At 48.9% G+C, this 24,622-nt stretch overlaps 1 protein-coding gene across 1 annotated transcript in view; it reads left to right on the forward strand.

Moving 5' to 3' along the window:
• Nucleotides 1-23,982, forward strand: part of STPG1 (sperm tail PG-rich repeat containing 1) — a 44,342-nt gene extending 20,360 nt beyond the window's left edge. The window contains exons 6-11 of the mRNA XM_031464356.2: nt 2,421-2,522; nt 6,738-6,908; nt 9,732-9,840; nt 13,133-13,298; nt 20,762-20,952; nt 21,705-23,982. Coding sequence (XP_031320216.1) covers nt 2,421-2,522; nt 6,738-6,908; nt 9,732-9,840; nt 13,133-13,298; nt 20,762-20,952; nt 21,705-21,781 — 816 coding nt within the window. The 3' untranslated portion in view covers nt 21,782-23,982. The remainder of the gene's footprint in view (nt 1-2,420; nt 2,523-6,737; nt 6,909-9,731; nt 9,841-13,132; nt 13,299-20,761; nt 20,953-21,704) is intronic.
• Nucleotides 23,983-24,622: the final 640 nt, after the last annotated feature.

The raw sequence follows: 24,622 nt of genomic DNA on the forward strand, positions 1-24,622 counted from the left end.
GGAAATTGTTCCCTCAGGAGCCCCAGATTCCTGTGTGGTTTTGCCAGTGAGTTAACCACGGGGCAGGGCTCTGCTTCTGCCTCAGGCGTGTCCTCCTCTGTCATATACCTCTAGCCCTTCAGCAAACTCCTAGTTTTCGTTCATCTTGTGCACTCCGAAAGAACACTAGCTAACCACCCCCAAAATAGACCAAAGCAAGGCGGAATATCCCTGCAGTCAAAAGGCAGCTTGAGTTTGGGCTTTAGCCAATGACCCAGCAGAGAATTCATTTTCCAACCTGCAAATGGTTTAACAAACCTGAAAGTATTAATTGAACAAAATCTATGGAATCAGGACTAGCAAATCCAGGCTGTGTGCAGATGTGACTGGCTCCAGGCTGTGGGACGTTAGGGCCTCCCATTACCTAAGGAGATGTCTGGGGTGAGGAGGTAAATGCCCTGCTCTGCCTCTTCCCCTCCTCTTCGTTACCTCTCTAAACCTATCCCAGGGTCAAGTGAATGTTGATCTGTGACCCATCCTTGGCACATGCAGAGGCCGCCTGTTTGGGACTTTGATCCTTCAGAAGAGCTCTCAAAGTGCATTTCAGCCAAATGTTGCCCAGATGTGTGTTGGGTGGGGGATGTGAACAGAGCAGCCAATCAGCTCTTGCTCGATCCCACTCTTAAGGACTTTAACCCCCAAGGGGGGGTCCTGGCTCCATTGAGGCTGTTGTGACAACTCGAAGGCAAGTCATGATGAGGCTGGTGGGACAAGTACTGATTTATTTGATCCTCACTCTGTGAGGCAGGCACAGGGGACAACAGGGTTAGCCCCAGCCCAGAGCATACTCAGCAGGCAGTCAGCAGAGCTCAAATAAACAGTTCTCTTCCCTTCTCCCTCCCCACAGCACCCCCCAACCTTGTTTTTGTTTTTGTTTTTGTTTTTTGGTTTGTTTATTTGGTTTTTGCCTTCTGCGGTGGTCTTGGCCAAGAAGCCGAGGGCTGGCTGAGTTCACAGCAGCTGTGACCTGGATTCTTGCTCCCTGGGATAGGCTGAGAGGCTGAACTCATCAACGTCGGGAAACATTAGTCACATGAACTGTTATCCCAAAGGTGAAAGGTTGGGTGTTTATTGCCTTCCTGGAGAGCCATCCACCTCCTCTAGCAGTTTCAGGTGAAAGCTTGAATTCTCCACAGCTGGACATCTCCCTCCAGTGGCTCAGAAAACTGAGTTGGGTGTCGAGTGCAGGTGGTGATCTGCTGGGTGAATCAGCTCTCCCCTCCACAAAGGAAAGTTCTGCTTGGGCCAGACTGGAAAGTCCTTGAAGGCCCTGATGGTGCTTTAAGCTTTCTTTCTGCTTTGAGGGTGGTAGTAGGGATGGTGGAGATGGGACCCCGGATGGCAGATGTTGGAGTTAACAAGCTCATGAGTCAGGCAGCCTGGGTTCAAATCTGCTCTCCTCCACTAGCTGTGGACCCACTTCCCTTAAAGTGGACCTGGTAATACTCCCACTTACTGCAAGGCTTGTGTACATCATCATGTGCCACTGAATTCAGGTGCTGCCACTTACAGCAGCTGGGCCTTGGGAAAATTCATCTCCATGTGCCTCAGTGTCTCCATCTGTAAAATGGGGGCATCCCTTCCTTACAGGGGGAATAGCATGAGACAACCTTTTAAAAGCTCCTGGCACCAACCAGGCACCCAGTAAACTCTGGAGACAGTGGAGCATCCTTATCATTTCACACCACTTGCTTGGCCAACCTCTGTCAACATTTACCTCCCCCTGGTGACTAGCATGGGAAGTGAGATGCAAGCCCAATTACCTGCAACAGCAGAAATGAGCTTAGAAACCAAGCTTTTGTTTGTTCCTCCCAAACATACCTGCATCACTTAGCACTTGAGCCCCATGAGCCTGCCTCTCTTTGTCTGAGAGTTAGAAATGGTCTTGTTTGGGATGAAGGTTGTTTTTGTTTCATTTTGCTTTATAAACAGAAACACTCCCTGGTTTCTCTTCTGAAAGGCTGAAGAGGAAGCTGAGTCAGGTGGGGTGTGGTTAGCGTGAAGTCGGTCACCCTTCCCTTGCCGTGGGTTTGGCGTACCCAGTCAGCACACGCTGACCCGCACATCCGCCATGCTCAGGACCCCATTTTGTGCTCATTTCTTTAAGCAGCGTTCTTCTAGAATGCAGTACACCATGGTGGAAAGAGCAAGGGCTTTGGGGGTCCCAAACTCGGGTTGGAATCCCAGCCCCAGCACTTGTTAACCGAAATGGTGTCTGGGCAGGTCAGGAAATGGTGGAGCCAGCTGTCAGCCGGGAAGTGGCAGTGGTGCCTGTCTCAGAGGATGACAGTAAGGCTTAGCGTTAATGGATGTAAAGCTTGCAGAAAAGCACCACGGAATTGAAAGTATCCCGATGACATCATGTTTCTCTTCCCTTTCAGGATGACATCCCAGGTCCTGGATCCTACAACGTCACTCACCAATCCCCAGTGTTCGACAGTGTCTCGTTGTCTAAGAAAGGGACGTGCACTTTCCCCTCCATGGTAAGAACCCCTTCTCCCAATGAGGGCATTAACTGCCCAGTACTTTCCTTCATTCGTTGCATAATCATATGTTGGACATCCAGTCCCTTCTCCCCAAAGGCCCGTGGTTCCAACTAGGAGAGTAACTGCTTCCTCAGATTTCATGCAGGTAAATTGGAGCCTATTTCTTTAAGTAATGTTTTCCACTGCAACGCATTGCCAGAGTGGGAAGAGAAGTGAGAAAAATATTCAGGACCTGATCATCCAAAACCAGTTTTGTCCTCATGGAATGAACTAGCACATGCTTTCCTCAGAGTTTCAGGCATAGGAAAATGTTATTATTATACATCTTGCCCTAATATGAGTTTTTTCCTTCCATAGTCTAACTGGATTATTCATCATGGAGAAATCTGATGGGACCAAAAAGAAAGCAGGCAGCAGGCTGGACATTTAGTAATATCCCTCTCCTCCTCATTTCTCTCCTTTGTAAAGTATGGAGCTTTGTCTCTGTGGAAGGCTCTAACCATCAAGTAGCTAAACCAAGTGCCAACGTCCCTGACCAGACCCGGGCAAGGATAGTCTCTATTTGAACATTTATCAATGGGCGAGAAAAATAGATACAACAAGGGAAAAGGGTCAAAGTAGGGTAAGACTAGCTGAGACGGGAGAGTGAAAAGGAAAGCAAACCCAAGCTCCGGCGTCAGCAAAACACGTGCTGCCTGTCCCTTTAAAAGTTATAATAATCTCTTGTAAAAATGTATTATGATGCCTGACCCTGGAGTTGATTTTTTTTTTAAACCACACAAAGAGACCATTTAAGACACACTGAAGGCAGCCACTTATTGGAATTTGAGCTTGGCAGAGTTGAATACTCGAGGAGCAAACCGACTTTGGAGTTAACTCCCCATTAGCGAAGACGCTGGGGCCGCGCATGCCCCCTGTGAGTCCACAGAACCACCACGCCTCTACCTCTGCTTCTGCTCCAAGCCCTACAAGTACAGAGACTCAGAAACATGGGGCAAAAGAAGTGCCGTCTCACCACGGCCTGGCACAGGAGCCAAGACTTAAGACCCGATCCTGACTCAGCTGTGGGTTCTTGATGTGACCTCAAGCACGTCACCCTCTGTGTCCTAGTTGCCTCATATGGTGGAGACTCCCTGGAGGCGCTGGGCAAATTAACGTTGCAATGAGGGAAATACTCTTTGAAACTGCAGAGCATTATAAACATGTTAAAAGTTATGATTGTTACCACCTGAGTCACAAACAATACTTCCTGCAACACCTTGGTTTTCTCTTCTAGAACATCTTTGCCAAATAGTGGCACCGCCCATTCCTGCCTGGTGCCAAAGGAGGCACTGAATCAGAGCACACCATCAATTCCTTGCTAGGTTTTAGGTGCAGTAACTTTCCAAATGGATCAGGCCGAGCTGTCTGGAGGGGAAGGAGCCCAAGGGAAGATGTGTATGTGGCAAGATCTAATCAGCCTTTAGGTCTTTGTAAACTTCAGACCAAGCCCCAGAGAAGGCAGACACTGAGTTGTTCAGGCTTCCTCTCCCCGATGTGACAGATACGGGGATTTGTATTTACGCTTATAAACACTTAATTTTTTATTTTATTTTATTTTATTATTTTTTAAGTTGAAGTACAGTCAGTTATAACGTGTCCATTTCTGGTGTACAGCCCAATTTCCCAGTCATGCATCTACATACATATATTCGTTTTTATATTCTTTTTCATTAAAGGTTATTACAAGATACTGAACATAGTTCCCTGAGATATTGAACATTGTTCCCTGTATGAACACTTAAGTTCCTGTATCTTTGAGCAGGGCCCTCCGCGGTTGGTGGAGATCCGTCCAGAGACCCCTGGCCCCACTTGCCTTGTTCCTTTCTGAGCTAGATTGGAGTTTAATTCCTCCACCCCTTCTTTTGGTGACTTTCATGTTTCTGGATCCCAGGACTCCGAGGGAATTAAAAATAGCCCTGCTTACTGACACTGGAGGCCAGGAGGACTGTGACTCTGGGTGAGGCTGACCAGAAAACTCTGTGGGTTGATATATTTTAGAAACTTCCTGAAGACTGTTGGAACAAATGTACCCAAGCTTTTGAGAGGACTTGTCATCTGTCTAAGTCCAAATAAACTGAAGAGCTTCTGTATTCCAAAGCTTTGCTCCAGAATTATTCAGAGGGCTGACTTGGAAATTAAATGAGGCAGGTCGGGGGAGACTTTTATGGCATCTCTATATTTGCACGGTGGCAGGAGTGGTTCGAGAAGAGTTAGGATGTGCTGGAGAGAGGTTCATAAATGCCAGCATGTGGCCAGACTGGGGACCATAGTCCTGGTAATTAAAAGAAAGGGGCTGGAGGGTTGGTGGGTGAGGCTCACTTTAGCTAGACGCTGAGACCAATTCTATTATGATGCTTTTTGAATCTTTGCCTCAAATGGGAATTTTTTAGAACCATTTTTCCCAAAGAGTATGTTAATTCTAAACCAAAAAAGATTCTATGATGGAGGAAGGTTGGGAAAGTCTGTTTAAACACAAATAGACAGGTTTCTTTAATTCAGACCTTCTTAGAGTATTTACTACACTAACGTGTATTGTGAATCTTCCAAGTGAGAACATGGTGTGAGATGTCTCAAATGTATTTGGCCCTGGAACTCTGCCTGCTGCCGCTACCACCAACACACCCTATCTCATAGGACTGGAATGCCAAGAACATGCTTTAGGAAATAGCCCTTTGGAAAAACACGCTTACCCACTCTGTCGGGTGGCTCAGGATAGACACGCTCCAAACAGCAGCACCAAGGAAGGGCTGACCTCGCCACCCTGCTTCATGGAAGTTAAAAGGAGGGAGTAGAGTTGTGCCTACACCGTCAGGCATCGGGGCTTTCGGGCAGTGATTCTCCCTGAGCTAAAACCTCCCCCAGCCGTTTATCGGCAGCTCATCTTGTAAATGAAAGCAAGCTGCCCGTGACTCCCCTGGGCCCATTCCTTTTTCTCATGGGATGTCTGACCCGAGGCATATCGGGGACGCCGACTGCCTGGTGAGAATGTTGGAAGCTAGCTGAAGAAATTCAGTGTCTTCATCTGTAAAGGGGGGATGATCACAGTATCCACTCCCCGCGAGTTGTCATGATGATTCAGTGCAACAACCCGTGGAGAGTACTTGGTTAACTGTTGGCCCAAATGAATAGGTAAAGTGAGTCCAAGGCTCAGGTGATGTCACCTCTGGGAACATCGATGAGTCCTTACAATTAGGAGGAAGAGGCAGAGCTGGGACTCGAACCTGGGTGAGAATCTGAACAGCTGAGATTCTGGACAAGAATATACCTGCTTCTGGTGGCACATCCACCCACGTACCCCTGGTGGCCCGTAAACCAGGCGTGGGCACCAGTGCCTTCCCCCAGCCTCCCCCACCTCCGGTGCTTATGTTGTTACTGACCCCTGCCCAGCGGAGGAAACCCAAGGCAATGTTCTCAACCATAAAATAATGAAAAAAAAAATTTGTTTTATCAGACCTCAATACTTGCCATACTATCCCAGGGTAAGGTGATGTTATCACCAGTGTTTATGGCTTTTGTCCTTTCTCATCTGGCAAACATTGATTCTGTGTGTGTGTGTATGTGTGTGGGTTTAACTGAAAATAGTTTATCATGGCTTATCGGAAAGAGTAGGATTGGTTCCGTTGAAACAGCAAAAATATTGTGGGGTTTTCTGAAATCAGTGATTAGGTGGGGGATGGGAGGCGTGGGTGGGTGGCAAGCCTAGGAGCCTTTTACCTTTAAGACGTTAGAAGCAAACTTGTTACTTAGGAAATTCAGATTATTTAACCTTAGAAACAAAAAGTGAGGTTTCACTCAAAAGAAAATCAAGGTTGGAAGAAGAAAGTCTACGGCTTCCCATCATATAAATCACCCAACAGCTGATGAGTCAAGTGTAAGTGGACTGAAACAGGATTGGGTGGAAATGCTTTTATGGCAAAATTATTTTTGCCAAGTCCCAAACATAGGATGAATAATTTGAGTTAGTTTACAGAAGTCAACACAGGTCTGAGCTTGCATTTTCTAAGAGCAAATCCTCAAAGCCCAAGGTCACTTTATCATTGTTAGCTGCCAGAGTTTCCCCTTTTATAAAATGTTTTTAGACCTGGTGCTGGGCACTGTCTTTTTGACATGTGTCCTTTGGAGCCACCAGATTATGTGACAATGCCGATTCCTTTGACTCTCTTCTCACAGCGAGCCCGAATGGACACCATCGTTTCTAAATACCCTGCAGCTAATGCATACACTATCCCCTCACGTTTCGCTTCGAAGAAAGACTTCAGTAATTCCTGTTCCAGCATGTTCCAGTTGCCAAGCTTCGAGAAAGTTCTCAAATTTGAAACTCCCGCACCAAACCATTACAATGTAAGAACACTGCATATACTTGCTAGATATATATTAAATGGATGGTTTACTAAAATAGAAAAGAAGTGGGGAGCTCTGGGAAATAGCATTTTAATGCAATGGGGGAACCAGTTAGCATTTGCTGAGTACCCAGTGGCTACCTGAGGCTGTGCAGGAGTCTCTTAGGGAATTTGCAGAACCCAGAGGGAAATGTGTGCAACCGGGAAGTCAGCATGGAGCAGTGGGAAGACCACTGCCCCGGTCAGTGCTTATTGTAATCACTCCTATCACATAACCTTTCCAGGACAGTGTTCTTATCTGTAACAATGAGTGTATTATTTAGTACTTTATCTGCAGACACTATTCATTTACTTTTTAGATTCTTACAGGATAAATCATATCAGAGAATTTTTTTTTTAAGTGTAGCCCTTCGCCAGTTCCCATCGCTTTGTGGTCACTGAGGCAGAACAGTATGGTTAATGCTTAAGGGATGGGCTCAGGTTCAGATCTCAGCTCTGCCACTTTCTAAGTGTGTGGCTTTGGGCATGTCTCTTAACCTTTCAGGACTCAGTTTATTGATCTGTAAGATGGGGCTATATATCTACTCCATGGTGTTAATGTAGATAATAAATGAGGTAGCCAGCTCCATATCTCCAATGCCTGGCTCAAGGCTGGTGTGCAGTAAGCATGCAGTAAATGTTTATGACTTTGGAGGGAGAACTTTCTTTGTTAATCTAGCAATGACCATTTCCCGAGTCAGAACTCTGTCCTTCTGCCAACAGATCAATTTTTTTTCCCTCCCTCTCTTCCTTCCTTCCTCCCTCTCTTCCTTCCTTCCTCCCTTCCTTCTTTCCTTCCTTCCTTCCTCTTTCTTTTCTTTCTTTCTTTCTTTCTTTCTTTCTTTCTTTCTTTCTTTCGTTCTTTCTTTCTTTCTTTCTTTCTTTCTTTCTTTCTTTCTTTCTTTCTTTCTTTCATTTTATTGGCATTTAGTTGGTTTACAATGCTGTGTTAGTTTCTGGTGTACAACATAGTAATTCAGTTATAAACGTATATATTCTTCTTCATGCTCTTTTTCATTATAGGTTGTTACAAGATGTTGAATGAAGTTCCCCAACAGATCAATTTTAGTTTGCGTTTTTTTTTGTTCATTATTGTCCTAATGTGGCTCTGAAAATAATACATGCTCATCATAAAATAAAAACAAGCATTGTAGAAATTCATGAACCAGAAACTAATAATTCTGCTCCCCAAAGCAAACCACCATCAAAAACCAGGGGCAGTTTTGTTCATACTCTCTTCCCGCCTTGGTCCTTCCCTCAGTATTGGGGTCATGCTGTCCACAGTACAGGTGTGTTTGCTACTTAATTGTATCTGGGAATTTATTTTTTCTCCTGACTATACAATAAATGTGTTTCCATTCTTTTTCAATCTGCCAGTGGAGCTATTTTCTTAGTCTAATGGTGAGATCACCCAGTGACACACACTCAGTGTATACAAAAATGTCCCCCTTTTCAGTTGCTTTTCTGTCTGGGTGAGGAATAAAGCTGAAGTAGTGTTTTGTCTACAGGAGGCTTTTTTCAGACCTGGAGAACAAAGGTTGAGTCAACTGGCAAGGAGAAGAAATGCGGTAATCCTGTTAGCCACACTGCTTTGAGGGCTGTCAGGGCCTCTGTGCCTTTGCTTACCGTGATTCCCCCACTGCTCTGTTCGAGGCCCTTCCCTTGCTACCGTGTTATTACCTCCTCTCCGGCATCCTGGCTCCTCTCCCTGTGTCCAGTAATTAGCCCGTTCCATCTGATCTTTTTGTTTGCCCTCTCTGCATGCAGTCTGGCCATTAGGACCCTGGGAAAAGTTAAATTCCTCTGCCTTTGTCAACACAAAATCAAAATGCCATCTGCATTTCTCGAGAAACTTTTTTTTTTGACAAAGGAGTATCACAGAAAATCAAACCATCCTGGCCCCAGCAAATAGTTTCACTCATTCAGTAAATATCCCCAGCCATTGCAGGCACGATTTTTATTGCATCTTTTATCTAATGAATACAGGAGACTGACTGCAAATTGGCATTTAAAATATTTATGATTTGTGTGTAACATAAGGATGATCTCAGAGTTCTTTTTTTTCCCCAAAAAATTATTTTTAGAGCTCTGAACACACTGGACACTCTCAAATGTATATTGCCTGGGTCAACCAGAAAAGTCGAGACAAGATAGTGCTTACAGACCCGATCATAATCTTAAATTACACAATTTCTTTGTATAGCTCAGATCCTGCGTGGGTAGGACTGTTTGAGCAGTGAGGAATTAGGGTGGGAATATGGAGGACTAAGTGTTCTGAAAAGAATAAAAATTGTAAAAAAAAAAAAAAAAAAAAAAAAGAAAAGAAAAACTAATTCTCATATGTAGCATGACACACATTTTAAAAAAACCGCTTTCCCACAGATGATTTGTGTCAACCCCCTGTCCCCCGACCCCCACCCCAACAACACTCCACAGCAACTACAGCAGGGCATATCCGAGCCATTTTACAGATGAGAAAACTCAATTTCAGAGAAATTAAACCATTTGAGTAAGAGCCCCAGCTGGGTCTACCAGCTGTCAGGGCAGCATCCTCTGTGCTCTCTGGGTCCCCAGACCCTTGGTGGTGGTGACAAACTCACTGCCCTCTACTCCTGGGGTGGTGGTGAAGGCACAGCCGGTGTGACCTGTTCTGCTCATATCTGCTTATTTTCTGAGGATGGGTTTAAATTTGATTTTTACCCCCAGGTGCCCCTCATCCAGGCACAACGACAAGGTCAAAGAAAGGGAAGGCTTCACACACACTGTGCTTATTTTCTCCCCGCAGGCCTCTGTCTCTTGCTGCAAGCAGACAAACAATGTCTGTGCCCGAGCCGGGTTCATGTCCAAAACCCAGAGAGGACTTTTCACCATTACTGAAAAAGGGCCTGCCCCAGGTAAGCAGCCGCCCTGCACTGGCCTTGACCTAAGGGTTCATGTACCAGATCTGATCTGCGGGGCCCCCATTCCTTCACAGGGAGTCTCTTTGAAAGGAGTTAGGCTTTGGGGGAAGAGGAGATGCAGGCAGGAGTTGTATGCCTAACATGTTGACCTCCCTTTCAGACTGGGCACACCTGCTTTGGGCAGCCAGGTGGGGAGGTGGCTTCTCACGCTAGAGGTGCACACAAGTGCATACCCCATCACAGACTCCGGGGGAGGCGGGGGAGGCGATCTGTCCTGATCCTTAGACAATATTTCAAAGATTATTGCACACCTTGTAATATTCCTTTGTGCAATATTCCTCTCCTCCCATGCCTAAAGGCAACTTCATCATACGTCATCAAACGATGGGAAATAGCTCTGTTTACTGAGCGCCTACTCGGAGCTAAGTTTTTCCATGCAGTCCTCACACATCTGTCTTCATAGGGCCATACTCTCAGTTCTGTGTTTCAGGTAGGGAAATGGAGACTCAGAGAGTTGAAATGACTTGCTGAACATCACACAGCTAATAAATGGCAGGCCTAAGGTCAGAGGTGTCTGACTGAGGAGCTCTTACCCCCATAATCCCAGCGTGAATTCCGAAGCCTCTAGGATTTGGGAACACCCAAGGGCTTGCCTGCAAATGTTTTCCCTGCTGGGCTGGGGAGCGGTGGTGTACTGTCCTGTGCCCTCACACCTCCTGTCCGCACCAGCCTTAGTGACGAGTTTCCAGAGAGATCTGGTCATGCAGCAGCCCACACTCCAGGAGCACTGGGCAGATGAGACCTTCCCAGATGGGTCCTGAAGACCCCGGAGGAGCTTTGGACCCCAGACCCCAGAGGAGGAGCTGGGAAGTTTTGCCTCTGCAGTCACACTTCTTGGAGGGGGGGTGTGGATAAAATTGCAGCGCATGTCAGATTTCAGCAAATCCAGATTAAAGTTGAGAAGATCAGTCTGAAGCTGAATAAGAAAACCATCCCTGATTAGGAGGCTAAGCCTGTCCAAAACTCCCTGCCTTGCATCACCATGGGCAAAACCCCACCTTGTTTGTTTATACAGAACAAAGCCTGCATCTCTGGGGTTGGGCCAGAGGTCCTGCCAGTGAGCCCTGGATGGGCAGCTGCTCCCTCCTGGGTCCTGAGGGGCCCCAAGCCCCTTGTAACAGAACAGGAAGGGGAGAAGTGGGCACCAGAGTCTGCTGAGCTCCTACTGTGGGCCAGGGCTGTCCACTCACTGAACACTCTCAAAGTCCCGTGGAGCATTGCATGGCACGGATGTGCTCGGAGAGTGTGGGCTATTATTATCATTATTATTTCCCCACTTTACAGGCAAAAATCATATATAGAAAGCAGGTCACTAGCCCAGGGTCCCATAGCTCCTCTGCCCCCACCCCCGCCTCCAGCTCGATGCCTGGTGCCTTCAGGACTCCCCCAGGTCCCTTAAACTTGCCAGGAGCCAGAGCCTGGGGAATCTGCCCCTCTGTGAGAAACGATCTGCATTGACCTCTAGGTCTGCCTGTGGGGAAAAAAACAGATGTTGAGCAATAATTGGCATCCTCGCTGTGCCTCCTCTGATCCGGGTGCCAGGCCTCAGGGGCTGAGGGCCGGCTCTGGTCCGCCTTCAGTTCTGAGCAAAATGCCCACCTTTACACTCTGGCTGGTTGGATTTTCTAAAGTTTGGATGTGCCAAGCACAAGTCCCCGATCCTCCCCAGTGTCCTCCTCTCTATTTCTCCTTAAAGAAAAAGGTTGTTACGGGGAAATGCCTGTGTTAAAGCGTCAGCTGAAAACGTGGGTTACAGAGGTGAATTTTCACTGTGAGAGCGCGTCCAGGGCGTGCAGGAAAGACGAGGAGCAGACACAGCGGAGAGCACACCCCGGCTCTCTCTGGGCCGCAGGAGCGTGAATGCTTTTTCCCCCTTGCTTCTGCTTTTTAGCTTTTTTATAATCAAGTATTGCTTTAAAAGAAATTTTTTTTGGTAAAGGGAATAAAAATATATGTGAAAAAGAAACAAAGATAATTTGAGAGCTATATATCAATATTATAAATGTTGCTAAAGGGCCATCTGTTGTTTCCTTTTTTAACATTTTTTTGTAATTTTTAGCTGTTTTTTGTTGTTGTTTTAGTTGCTTTTTTTTTTGGAGCAGGGATGCAATTTGGTTTGTTTATTTATTTTAATTGAGGTACTGGGTGAACCCAGGACTTCAAGGATGCTAAGCACACCCTCTACCACTGTGCTGTACCCTCTGCCTATTTTCTTTTTTTTTTTTAACTTAAGCATATAATTGGGAACACTTTTTTAATGACATTAAAAATCCTCCTAGAACACCTTTTTTAATGGATGCATAGTATACCATTGTCCAGTGATACCATGAGTTAAGGAACAAATGCCCTCTAGTTGGAAATTTAGGTTGTTTAAACTGATGACTCATGTAAATAGAGTGGCAGCAAACATCCTTGTAGCTCACAGCTTGTGTACAATCAAGATTATTTCCTTATGTGAAATGGCCAAGTCAAAAGGTATGTAAAATATTTAAGGTTTTTGATATTTGTGACCAAATTGCCCTTCAGCACAGAGTTCATTTATCCTCCTGCTTCTGTGAGACATCTGTTTTCCTCATCTTTGCCACCACGGGTTGTCACCACTTCAATAAAATCTTGCTAAAATGTCCCATGCTGTTGTTTTCAGTTCTTTTGTCATGGAAGAGTCCATTTTCTTTAACATAAAATCAACTTTACAATGTTCAGAAAATTTGAAATATTTTCCCCACTCACAAAGCCACCCCTAATATAGTTTTTTACCACTGTTCTGGGTCCCCACCTATTTTTACCCATTTGTACATCAATGTCATAGTATATACAGTATAGACTTTTAGGCTTTAATTTACTTTTTTCACTCACCTTTATTCTCAAAAACACTGCCATGTGGCTCTGTGGTCTTTGTACTTGTCACCCTCGGGCTGACGTTCCACCAGATTGGGCTGTTTTCCCATACCTGTGCCCTCGTGCTTGGACTTCTAGGCTATCCATCCTTTCTCACACTGTAGCTGCTGGGGTTGTGCACATCTTTAGGCTCAGAGCTTTTCCACCGCGTTGAATGATTTCCTTAATTTCTGAGTACTTGGAAGCCGGGGTCAAAATGCGCAGGCAAAGTGTGGGCCCCAGAGTGATACTGCCTTGTAGTCATTGAATGTATTCTCAGGCGCAGGCACTGCTTTTCACTTATTTGAGAAGCGTTCTTTATTCTGTATTAACATTTCTTTCTCCTCAGGGCATTATAATGTCAACGAATCTCTTGTGAAGCAGTCACCAAAGATATTGATGTCTTGTTTCAAATCGAAAACTGGCCGTGGATTAAACCTGACGTCGACAGGCCCAGGACCCGGTTATTACAACCCGAACGATCACACCAAAGTTCAAAAAAAGACTCTCATCCCGTGAGTCCTGATCATTCTAATCTTTCTTCTGAAAGGTGGTTCTGCGGAGGGACCCTAACCTGGGGAGAAAAGGAAGGGTATCTCAGCTTGGCAGACACGAGCCAAGTTGCTCTCCTGGGTCCCTTGCTGACACACAGCAGGTGCTCAATAAATGCTTGTTGACATAATATTTATTGAGCAACTACTATATGCCAGAAGCCTGACCTCTTATTCAATGATCATGACAACTCTGTCGGGGGAATGATTATTCTTACTTCATGGAGGAGGAGGCCAGGCTTCGGTGAGGCCGAGAGGTTTGCTTAAGTCCTCACAGCTAACTTGAGGTACCACTGGGAACCAGGCTCAGAACATCCCCCAGGATGCTGTACCCTCCTGGGGCTGACATTATTCTATTTTTATAATATAAAATCTCCATGGCGGTGGCAGGCTATATGGAAGCAGTAAGCTCTCATAGTTTTGTACTGATAGGCTAAAATCCTAGTCTTTTGTCTTGGTCAGACCTGCCAGATGTGCACCTCAGCTCTGCTGTTTTCGTGCTATGTGACCATCAGTGCTGTACTAACCCCCCTGTAATTGTAAAGTGGGGATAATACATCTCAAAGTTCCTTTCAAGTTTGAAAATATATATTTGACATAGTAGGTACAAATGGTGACTCAACACAAATTTTAACAGTGAAGACAGGGATCTGCATTACCATTTTTTAGGTCCTGTACGTTTAATGTTACTTTCCCCTCAGGGGCTCAAACACTCATGGGCTTAATGTTTCTCAAATGGGTCTAGAACTTCGAGAACTAAGTGCCATCAAGGTCGGTTGTCCTGCCACTTTCTAAGACCTCAGCTCTGTATTGTCCTCTCCAGGCAGGGTTGGCTGTTGAGAGGGCCGGCCAGCAGGGCTGGGACTAGGGGTATAGCCACCCAGGACCCTCCAGAGGTCAGGCAGGTGGCTGGGCCCATAGTCACAGTGGGTCAGAAGGCTGGGCAGCCCAGGCAGGCTGGCATCACTGGGTCCACTCTGACCATCAGCCCAGGGAGAGGGGCAAGACATGGGCCTGCTGAGTTCAACTTGGGACCTGGAGACAGGATTTAGGCCTCAGATGAACTCCACCAGCTAAGTCCCTTCTGCCCTTTGGTTCTTGGGTCCTGCAGGTTGACCCTTCACAGGCTGCAGGGCTGGGGACTAGTGCGGAAAAGTCTCCAGGAACAAGCTCTCTCCAAACGTTCAGGGGCTTCGTGCCTCCAGGCTGGCTTCAGGCACGACCGCACACCACCTTTCCCCTGCAGTGCCCGCAAGTGGAGTGGGTGAGAGGAGTCAGCAGACCCGAGTGTGAATCACAGCTCTGTGTCTTGCAGAGCCTTCCCCTCCCTGAGCTTCCGTTTCCATGTTACTACGTGGAGATAAGAACCTTAGCTCACAGGGGTTCTGTGAGGATTAAATGAGAAAGTGCTTGAAAATAGCCATTACTCTTGTTATTTCAGCTGCTCTTATTCTATACCCTAGAGAGGATACATGAGGATACAGAATACAGCCGTTCTGTAGTTTGGTGGCTCAAGCCCCTACCCTAAATCTGGAAGCTTCTTCCAGGAAATGGTGCCAGGGGAGTGGGGAGCACTTGGTGTTTAAATGCCTTCCCCAGAGTAGTGTCACTCGGCCTTTGTTCACGTTTGGACGAGTGGTTTGAACTATTCTCATCTTCTGGCATTTGCACCTGTCAGTTGTCAGGCCCTGGATGCTGGATCTGTGCTGAGGGCTGAGGGGTGCTCAGGCAAACAGAACACCAGACACACTGTTAGCCAGGCTCACCCAAGCACGATTCCAGAGCAAGTCAGAGCAACTTGCAACAGAGTGCTGGATCAAACATGCTGGATTGTGTGGGCCCCAAGGATGTGTGGCCACACACATCCTCCAGGGCTATCTTTTTGGCAGGGGCCATGCAGCAGTGCAGGCACTTCTGGGAGTGTCTGGGGTGTCCTGGCTCTCTGTGATGCTTCGTGAAAGGCAGATCCTTGGTTAATAAACCTAGGAAGCACTGCATACAAGCCCTCTGTCCCTGGGAGCATCGCAGTGTACACGAGCTTATTAAAGGCTCTGAGAAGGCCCGCAGTAAAGAGACCTGGCCAATCCAGTGTCTCTTAAACTTGGGTTCACCCTGGTGAGTTGATGGGACCCCAGGCTCCACGGCAGGACATTTGTGTTGACTGGGTCTGTGGCCTGGGGCTGCTCTCAGCGCCTCTCTGGGCCTTTGTTCCTCCATGTGTGGAAAGAGGGGAGGTCTTTCCATTTCTGACACTCTGTGACCCCAGCTCTGCTCAGGCAGAGAGAGCACACAGGGGCAGTGAACATGGAGCCAGCCTGGACCCACAGAGGAAGTCCCAAAATCTGTATTTTTGAGTTGACATGGAAAGGCTGAAGTTGGGAATTCTGTAATTTCGTTTAAAAACACGGTGATTAAACTGAAGCATGCTGTTGGTTATTCTAAATATTTTAGTCCCTCTGTTTCTGTGGAATGATGAAGAAAGGGATGTAATATAAGGATCAGACACAGCCGAACATGGTAGGAGCATCCAGACCCCAGTCTCTCAAATTCAAATTCTGTTTCCTTTCCTGTGACCCTGGAGAGAGGTAGGAGTCCCTGGGGGCCTCCCTGGGGTCCTCAGGCCCCAGGGAAGTTCTGTGTGGTTTCCTCCCCCTCTATACGTTGAGACTTTGTCCACATCAAGTCTAATCATATTCAGATCTCTGGGGCTGCTTGGAGCAGTGGTGGAGAACCTGAGAATCATCCCTGGGTTTCTTTTTCGGAAGCACAGCCAGCCGGGGTTTCACAGGCTTGGTTGAAAGTGCTTAGCTCCCCACTCTCGGGTAGGGTTGCGGTTTGCAAGAATGCTATTTTGGCTCTGTTTTCTTCAGGCTGCAGGAAGAACCAGGGGAGACATTAATTCCCAATGGAGTTGCTGGTCCCATGTTACTGACCTCTGCTGGCCTCCTGAGCTGGGGTCGGCGCTGGGCTGCAGAGGCCGGGTGGTGCAGGGGTATAAGCTCACGCAGGAAGTAATGCTGCCCGAAATTCCGCCTCCCCCAGTCACCAGCCTGGGAGCCTGGGAGCAGAAGTGGGGGTCACTTAACTCCCCGGGAATTCAAATCCATCCTCTGAAGACTGGGGCAAGACCACTTTATAATGGGCTTGCAAGGATAGAATAACCCACATCACTCATCAGGTCTGGCAAATGGTAAGCTTTCGATGTGTGTGACTTTATTTTTATCGACATGTGTGAACGAGTCCTCAACACTCACCTGATGTTTCTGGAGTGGCCCTGCAGGACAGATGCTGTGCTGGGGGTCGGAGGGGCACAGGCCTGGCCAACTCTGGGCTCCAGGACATGTCACAGAGTAGCTCTTTGCTATGGCCGCGTTGCTGACTCAAAAGCTAAGAGGATTTATCAGCTTGCAGGGGGGTCTTCAGAGGAGAAGTATCAGCCAAGGTTTCACTTTAGGCTTTCAGTATCCGTCACAGCAATGACTCAGTGGATCAGGGTGCATGAGGGTAAGGGCTTTTAGAGATCAAAATAGTTCCTCCTAGGTGCTGCCTTCCAACTCACGCCAGCAAGGAGGTGAACCACCCACTGACATCCTTCTAACCCTTGATCTGCTTCCTGGAGTTTTCAAGCCACTGTTTTGCACAGGCACGCTGTCCTGTCACAGCCAGAGCTGAAGATGCAAGCCCTGTTGGCCCCACTCCAATTTGGGTAATTACGCTGGACCCACCTAAAGTTCCCCTGGGATTTTCAATTAGATATGGGATGCTTCTTCCTAAGCGGCTGTAATCTGTCTCCCACTACCCTGTTAAACAGATACTGCATTCCACCCCAGAGGCAATCGGCTGCCCTTTAATGACGAGAAAAAATTGCCCCTCTACCCCTCCCAACCCTGGGAATCCCCGAGGCAGAGTGAATCTGTGCCTGGGAGTGTCCCGAGGGTCTTGGGTGCCCTCCCCAGGTGACCTGCTGAGTCCTTTGAGACATTCATTATTCTCGGGCGATTTGCAAACAGCTCACATTGGAAGCAGCAAACACCCTTAATCCAGTTGTGGCCAACTCAGAGCTTTTGAGAGATGTTTTCTTTCCACGGGGCAGGACCAGGTTGGCTTTTATAACTGGACGATGAGGCTCATAAAAGCCCCGGCCACAATGCACTGTGGCTGCCCTGGGTTTGATGCGGCCTGCCCTTTGTGACTGGCCCAGCCCCACCGTGACATGGAAGGACCAGCCCTAGATGCTGAGAAAACTGTCAGGTGGAGTTCAGAGGCCTGGGCTCCCTTACTCGCTTCTACCCCTCTGCTTTTCTCTGCAGTTAGGCAAATGTCTCAGGAATAGGGACCAGGGCCTCAGAGATGGAGGAGACACTATCCTTTCCCTTAAAGAGCCAGGCAAGAAGCAGCCTAGAAAATCTAGTGGGTTTTGTGCAAAGGAGAATGGCTACAAAGTACCGAGGGGCCAGCTACCCTGAGCTCAGAGCTCTCATAAAAATTGTCTAGTGTCTTCTTGCAACTCTCCCACAGGTCAGGACCGCAGAGTTTACAGATGACGGTAGACTCACCAGGGCGATGGAGCAGAGAGGGGAAGGCAGGGAAGGGGAAGTGGAGAGTGAATCTGAGTTTGCCGGGAAAGTAGGTGCTCCTGGTGGGAGGAACAGCATGACAAAGGCATGGAGTTGCTGGACAGTGTCGTGCTGGGTGTTTCTGGGAGCAGGGGCTCGGAGGTTGGGCTGGATGGGGAGGCTATGGTAGGAGCTTTTCTGTAGCTCCTCCTCAGGGCCTGTGACGGTGGGGGATGGTCAGAAACACGAGAGAGCCACCTAGAAATTGGGGGTGGACGGAGAGTTGCAGGCAGCCCAGGAGGCTCAGCCTCTGGCTCCTGGGCCCCGATTCCTGCAATGTGGAGCCGCAGCTTGTCCCTCCCCCCAGCTTGTGCCCCTGCTGTTTCCTCCAGGGAAATGCCCCCTTCTCCACCTTTTCTACCTGAAGAATTCCTGCTTACCTTTCAGGGCAAATGTTACCTCTTCTAGGGTTGATTTCTGGATTCTCCCCGTCAGAATTAGTCTCTCTCACTTCTATTCTAACATTTCACGTTTTTAAAAACTTTTGATACGCTTAAAGCACTCATTAGTCATTATAACGCCCCTGGGCAGCAGGTATTATTATCCACCGTTTTAAAGAAGAAGAAAATAAGGCTTAGGGAGGCTGCGAGACTTGTCTGAGGAGACACCGCTAGTGAGTGAGTGGGGAGGCGGAGAGTCAAACTCAGGTCTGCCTGAGGGCGAGGCCTGTGCTGTTTAAAGTTGTCACTAGCAGGCGACTGTCGAGGGCTCGGGAGCACCAGGCTCTGTCTCAGCACAGAATAGTCGGGACTCCCCAGAGTGCCCGGCATGTGGCTGACACTCTCCAAAGCTCCAGTCCCATGGGGCGACCTCGTACACCGGTTGGCTTATTCCAGCTCTAACTTCCAGGAGTCAAGCCTGTCTCTCAATGATGCCAGTCACACACTCATCAAACTTCTGTTGATGGATGCTTTGAACGGGTGACACAAGCCAGACCAAGGAGAAGCCAGCTTTATTTACAAGGGGAGAGTGGTGGATCTCACACTATAATGGGTTCTTCATGCTGCCTGGAGGGGAAGAAAGGAGGCAGCTTCCCCTCCTTTTCCTGTGGGCACCTCTATTCCAAATATGAGCATCCAAGCCAGCCGTTCCTCCATCCCAAGATGTGAACCTCAAGCAGATTCACGATAGTGCCCTCCCCTGGCAGTGGGGGTGTCCACCCTGCCTCAAGGTAACTCTGGTGAGGCGCCCCCTAGTCTCCCTTTACTGAGGCACCATTGCTCCTCTGAGACCAGGCAGCAGGTAGCAGTGCTGCAAGGATCGTAGTAATAGCAACGACTACTTTTACTGAGCACTTACCGTGTGCTGCTGGGGCCCTGCTAGGCGTCTTGCATACCTTTAGCCGGGTCATCAACTCCCTCACAAGGAGTGAATGTTACTGCTCCTTGCTGCAGGAACAGAGAGGTCGAGGGACTTGGCCGAGTGGCATTCAGACTCAGGTCTGTGTGGTTCTAAAACTCCACATTTCCCCTCTGCCGTGATGCCCTCCCCACGCAGCTGGGCACCGAGGCTGGAGTCCTGGTGCCGGCACTGCCACTGACCCACTCTGCGGCACTGGGGGACTTACTTTCTCTCTCGGGGCACTACCTTCTTTAGCAAAATAAGGAGATTAGATAAGACATTTCTAGGTCCCCTCTAGCTCTCCTGGTTTAAGAACCTCTACTTCAGAAGGTGTTGGCCAAAGGGCAGCAGAGTTCCAGCGGCCACGAGTCCTAGTCCCCTCCTCTGTTGAGATGGGTCGGCTTCAAGTTGGGGTGAGTCTCTTGTGGCCGTTCAGTGCGCTGAGGGGTTTATCTTCTTGTTTGGTGAGAGACCTTGGAAGGAGCTTCAGGTGTGAAGCGGAAGCAGGCAGCCCTTCTAGAGTATGGCAGGAGAGCAGGTGATCCCCGCAACAACCCCAGGGCTCCTGGCAACCCAGTGGATTGAATCAAGTCCTGATGGGACGTCTCAGCTGAAGGGATCTCAGAGATCATCATGTCCACCCCCTCATCTTACAGATGGGGAGACTGAGCCCCTGAGTGAACTAGTGACAGAGCCGCAGCTGCAGTACAGGTTCCATTTCCCTTTCATTTATTCTCTTAATACCAGGCATGAAAGACTCCCTTCCCTGAAGGAGGGGGAGACAGACCTGAAAACAGTTGCTGTCGAAGCGGTGACCATTATTCAGAGGTCTGTTGATTTCCATCCAATCCAGTATTTTTCCACTCCTGCACCCTGCTTTGCCAGAAGGATATTTAATAAGTTTCTGGAACGTCAATGCTTGAGCGGCCTCCAGAGATCTACTAGTTTTGGGATGGCAAATCCTTGGAATTTGGGATGCCTCTTCCCATTTCCTGGCCACAGCAGACATCCCAAGCAGATCACCAATGCTCTCCCTGCAGAGCCCAAGTGAGGCCTCAGTTCTTTACATGGAGCTCCAGCCAGGCACTACCAATTGATCAGAGTTGGCACATGGCATAAATGCCGCCTGGCATTCCTGATTAGCTCACCGACATTGTCTACAACAGCGAGTACTAAGCTCCCTCTTTGTGCTGGGCCCTGTCCTGGCTTCTGTGTTTTAGGTGTATTATCTCATTTAACCCTGACAACAAGCCTACGAGGTAGTACTATTATGACTGCCATTGTGCTGGGGAGGAGACTGAGGTCCAGGGGCCCCCCGGCTCACTAGCAGTGGTGCTGGAAGAGGAAACAGGTCTTCTGGAGCCATGTCCAGTCCTTGCAGATGGCTGGGTTCTGGGCAGGTCTTGGCAATGTCTAAAAACTGCTGTTTCCCCACTACACTGATATCTTCCCATTTTGTCTTTTCTGAAGGAGAAACCCTGTCCTGAACTTCTCTGCCCAGCCTTTGCCTTTGCCCCCGAAGCCGCCTCTTCCGGGCCCTGGTCAGTATGAGATCGTGGACTATGTGGGGCCCCCCAAGCATTTCGTCAAGAGTGCGTCCTTTGTGTCCAACACCAGCCGGTGGACAGCGGCGCCGTCCCAGCCAGGCCTGCCTGGCCCAGGTCAGAGGATTGTTTTAAATGATTGTAAAAACCAAATCTGGAATTGTTTGTCATTCCTGGACCATCAGATGCCCCTGATTTATAGGCTGTTTGCCAAACAGTTTACGGGGGTTAGAGTAGATCTAGAAGACTTCTCAGCTTAGACTATCAGAATATGAAAGTTTTGTTGCATTTTTTTTTTAAGGTGAAAGGGCTCTTAGAGATGCTCTAGGCCAGGGACTTATAACGAGGACTGTGACTGTTTAAGAGGCTCAGAGATGGGCTCCAGGGGGTCTGTGACCCTGAAATTGTCTGCAGGCTTGGAGCACGCAGACGTTATTTTCCGGGGAAAGGAGCCATAGCTTTTGTCAAAAAAGTTCATATTCTTCAAAATGTTTAGGTCGTGGCCCTAGTCTGGCCAGGTCACCTTACAGAGGGGGAAGGCCCAGAGAGCGAGGAGCACACAGACCCGCAGTGGGCGAGTGGCAGGGGAGAGGCCGGGCTCTCTCCCCTTTATGCTTTGTCCGTCATGAAATAAACCAGGGCTCCCCCAGAGCAGCTCTTTCAAGACATCTAGCTCCACCCCCTTGTACAGGTGAGCTTGAGCGGTGGGCCCCCAGGACCCCTGGGCCAGTCTCTTCCTCTCTGTCTCCCCGCATGGAAGACGCAGTGGGTGCAGACAGGGCCCCACAGGCCTGCTGGCTCTGACACAGAACGCCAGGGCCTTGAGAACTGGCCTTTTTCCTCTCAGTGCCATCTCTCTCTCCCTACAGCCACGTACAAGCCGGAATTCCCTGGAAAGCTGTCCTTTCTCTACAATGAGGACAACAAATGGATCCCAGTGTTGTAGTCACCTCACGCGAGCTCAAGGGGAGCCTGGCCCCCAGCTGCCCACCTGGGTGCCCCAGAAGTTTCAGTCAGAGACTACACATTTCCTGTGTGTCGGCTGATGACTTGGGGCAAGCTCTGCCACCAAGCCTGGTGTTACAACTGGGCTGCTGCATTTGTCCTTGTCGTGAACTGCCCCCTGGAGATTGGACCCCACCCCACCAACTCCAGTAGTTTCCTGAGCAGAATGAAAAGTGGGCCGAGCCCCTCTGTTACTTCCATGCACCGGTCGGGGCTGCTTCTGCGTGCCTGTCCCCAGACCTCAGGGGTTCCCAAAGCCCAGACTCCAGGAGAAGGCAGCCATGGCAGATGCCCTGTCTAGAAGCCTTCTGCTGGGCCAGGGCTCAGGGGCCCAGAGAGCACCGCAGGACAGACAGCACAGGGCTGTGGCCCCAGCACACTCCCATACTTCTGGCCTTGACTTCCAGACTCCTCCTGGAGTTCCAGGAGCCAGGAAGGCCCAGAGGCACTTGTGACAGGGACACGAAGGGTTGGCCTGGCCCCTGCCCCCAGCTCGGCTTTTGTCTCTCATCTCAAGAAGAGCAGCAGCCAGTCACCATGGTCACAGGAGCATATTACCCCACTTCTGGAGAGGCCACCACATCTGTTTATTGGCTCTGTGTTCCGGGGGCAGATGCAGGCAGGACCCTGGTGGAGCCAGAGCCCTGGACACAGCGGTCCTCAAGAGCACCTGCAGGTTCGTACTTTCACCCGGCCTGTCCCCTTCCCTGGCCCGGTCTCCGTCCCCTCTCACCTTCTGCTCAAGTTTGACATGATTGTTAATGGATCTTTTCTGTCCTGCCAAGTCATTCCCCCTCAGCAAGAGGTAAAGATTCTCAAAGAACCAGAGGAACTGGAGTTAACCACACATCCCTCTTTCCCAGCTGTTGACAGTCCTGCGTCCTCGGGCCTCACTCCCCCTTGGTCTCTCCTGTGACTTTCCTCCCGGAAGGTTAGTCCAGAGCTGGTCACTGATTGGCCTTTGGTGGGGGCAGAGGGGGAAGAGGGAGAGAGAAGGATGGAATAACGTGTCCAATTAAACTGAGTTCTCACTTCTCACAAAAGCTGGCCTTTTTGTGAACCTCAGATTCCCGCAAGTGCCCCACCGCTTTGGGACGACTGACTGGGAGGTGGCCTGGAGCCCGGTGCCAAGTGCGTCCAAGGTCTGGATTACAGGTGACACCTGGTGCTGCCGTCCACTCAGCTTGGGTCCTCAGCTTCTCCCTGAGGTGAAGAGTTGGATCAGAATTTGGAGGCTCAAGGTCAAGCACTTCCCGGGCTGGAAGGGCAAGGCAGGGGACAAAACACGAGAGGCAGGAGGGGGTCCGGGAACTGAGGCCGCTGCCCACCTAAAGGGGCGTCTAGCACAGGGCCAGCTCCCGGCTGCCACATCTGCAAAGTTTTCAGCAGCGTCTGGGAAATCTCAAAATGTGAAACCTCTGGACTGGAGATCTTGGCAACCATAGTTAAACTGAAATTTTTTTGTTCAGGCTAAAGGAAATTCTTCTGATGGCCATCAGTTGTCCACTTGGGTGCTGGAAGGTCTAGAAGACTCCTTCAAGGCTGACACTTGAAGCTGTACCTTTCTTTGACTTTGGACTCTTGACAATGGGGCCAGACCCCAAGTTCTTGGTTTTGAGGTCCCTCTGACCCTAGGGGTTCTTAGCAGACCACTGGGCTGGAAGCAGCCAGGCCTGGAGTCCCTGTGGGCAGGGCTGGTGGGAACGCATGGAGAACAAGACAGGACTCTCCTCCAGCGGCGGGGCTGAGCACAGAGGTGAGAGCTTCTTTCTAGAAGCTGCTCAAATGGGGTCAGGGAAGAGGAGACCCTGGAAAGAGAGTGACAGGGCTGCTCTCGGCCAGTTGGAATCCAAGTGCCATAGAAGACACAGCTGGAGCTGAGGTCCTCTGCTCAGAGGGTCTGTCTTGATTGTATCTACCCTCTCTGAAGATGTCATCGGCAGCTCACAGCTCTGTCCAGCCCAGTGGTTCTCAAGCCCCAACTGTAAGTAGAGTCACTTCAGGAGCTGTTACAGACACAGACTGCCCAGGCCTGATGCTCACAGCTCTGACTGAGGTTGGGTCTGGGCATTGGTATCTTTACTAAAGTTCTTGGTATGATTACAAAGTGTCTAGTCAGGGTTAGGATACACTGATAGTTTAATAAAGTGTTTTCCAAATTTTATTGTGCATGCAAATCACTTGGAGACTTCACTAAAAGATTCTCTAGGTCTGGGTGGGGTCTGAGAGTCTACATATCTTTTGCTTTTTTTTTAAATTGAGATATAATTGACATAGAATTGACATAACGTTGTATTAGTTTTAGGTGAATTTCTGACAAGCTCCGAGGTGCCAACACTGCTGGTCCACGGACCACACTTAGCGCAGCATGGGTCTAGTAAATACACGGAATTGTCGAACTGTTCATCTGGCCCTCCCCGTTCATCCATCTGCCTGTCCACCTGTTTATGCTTCCTTCCCGCCCTCCCTCCTTCCCGTCCTTCTCCTCATTATCTCATTATTCGTTCATTCCCTCACTCCTACGCTCCTCATCCATCGCTTTCTCCCCTCACTACTCACTGTCTGTCTACCATGCAAAGCCAACTGCAGGCAGAGGATGGCGTGTCCACCAGCCACCAGCTGCCTGTCTAAAGTGACCCCTGTTTGGAAAGGACTTACTTTCACTCCTTGCACCTTTTCACTCTTTGGAAGACAATCCTGGAGTGGCTACTGTTGGGCTCAGGAGCTGCCCTTTATCCCTGACCTTCTCTGAGGGCAGGGCAGAATTTCCTCAAGCCTCGCA

Source organism: Camelus dromedarius, chromosome 14 (genome assembly GCF_036321535.1).
Source record: "Camelus dromedarius isolate mCamDro1 chromosome 14, mCamDro1.pat, whole genome shotgun sequence".
Lineage (NCBI taxonomy): Eukaryota > Metazoa > Chordata > Mammalia > Artiodactyla > Camelidae > Camelus > Camelus dromedarius.